Raw genomic sequence first — 1,276 nt, 5'->3', positions numbered from 1 at the left:
CTTTTCCAACCTTTGTGATTCTGTATTTTACACCTTTGTTTTAGTAGTGTCAGCTGCTCAACAAAAGAAAATTTATTGCGTAGTAGAGCTGAACTTTGAGTATTAACTTTTTTTTTAAGTTGGGACATCATGAGCAAACTCTGTTTTAGCTTTGTTTTAATGTAACTGTATTTAGTAACTTTCATTTAGTTTTGTGATTCAGCATGACTATATTTGCTTGTTTTATGATTCTTAATGTAGAACCTTTTTTCCCCATTTTTCTTTCTGAAGGACCTAACCATATGCCTATGCAAGGACCTGGACCTAACCAACTCAATATGACGAACAGTTCCATGAACATGCCTTCAAGTAGCCATGGGTCAATGGGTGGCTATAATCACTCAGTGCCATCCTCACAGAGTATGCCAGTGCAGAATCAGATGACTATGAGCCAGGGACAGCCGATGGGCAACTATGGTCCCAGACCAAACATGAACATGCAACCAAACCAAGGTAAGTGAGGTGCTTGTTACCTTCTGTAATAAGGAAACATCTCAGGTACAGACTTTTTTTAAAGGTCTTTTCTTGCAGATTTTCTTCTCCAAATGCATTTGTACCCATGTTTGGAGGACTCTACCTCTCCTTCTTCCCATGTGTCAGTGACTTTTTACTTATTTGCAGACATTGAACTGTTTTCAGGTATTTTTGAGAATCTGGGAATGGATCTGCTTTCATCAGTTATAAGTTTGAACTACTGTTTATCTTTCTCAGACTTTACACTTCTATCTAAGTGTTATTATTGCTTGAATTGATAAAATACATCTCTACTCTTCAGTCTCTTTGGTAAATTGAAAAATTAAAGTCAGGTAGCCCTCAGATTTTTGTTCCTAATTAATCTTTGCTCTCTGCTGCATGCTGTTTTAGCGTGGAATGTCTGTTAATCTTGAAGAAATAAAATTCAGTTCCAGGAAGAAATCTGCTACTCCCTACTGTTTTCAGGAGATGTCCTTGTGTATATAGTAAAATTCAAAACTAATTTTGTATCTGGGATATTTGCATAGCATAAACAGATGATATATCCTGTTGACAGTATGGTCCTTGTTGAAGTGCAAGGACATTACACAATTAAAATATTGCATTAGAGTCACAACAGACCAAATTATTAAATTGTATGTACACTGCATATTCTTATACCTGTGCTTTACAAGTCAGCAAGCAGTATTTTCAGTTTACTTTTTAAGTCTGTTACTACATTGGATCTGGACATACCACCTGCTAGAAGACATACTGCAGAATT

At 36.1% G+C, this 1,276-nt stretch overlaps 1 protein-coding gene across 1 annotated transcript in view; it reads left to right on the top strand.

Annotated features, from left to right (window-relative positions):
• Window positions 1-270: 270 nt before the first annotated feature.
• The window catches only part of SS18 (synovial sarcoma translocation, chromosome 18), a gene marked incomplete at its 5' end in the record, with an annotated part of 19,455 nt that continues 18,449 nt past the window's right edge, over window positions 271-1,276 (top strand). Inside the window, one exon of the mRNA XM_009587736.1 lies at window positions 271-492. Coding sequence (XP_009586031.1) covers window positions 271-492 — 222 coding nt within the window. The remainder of the gene's footprint in view (window positions 493-1,276) is intronic.

This window comes from Fulmarus glacialis, unplaced genomic scaffold (assembly GCF_000690835.1).
Source record: "Fulmarus glacialis isolate BGI_N327 unplaced genomic scaffold, ASM69083v1 scaffold49451, whole genome shotgun sequence".
Lineage (NCBI taxonomy): Eukaryota > Metazoa > Chordata > Aves > Procellariiformes > Procellariidae > Fulmarus > Fulmarus glacialis.
Note: the sequence above shows the minus strand (reverse complement) of the source record. Positions and strands in the feature narration are given on the sequence as shown.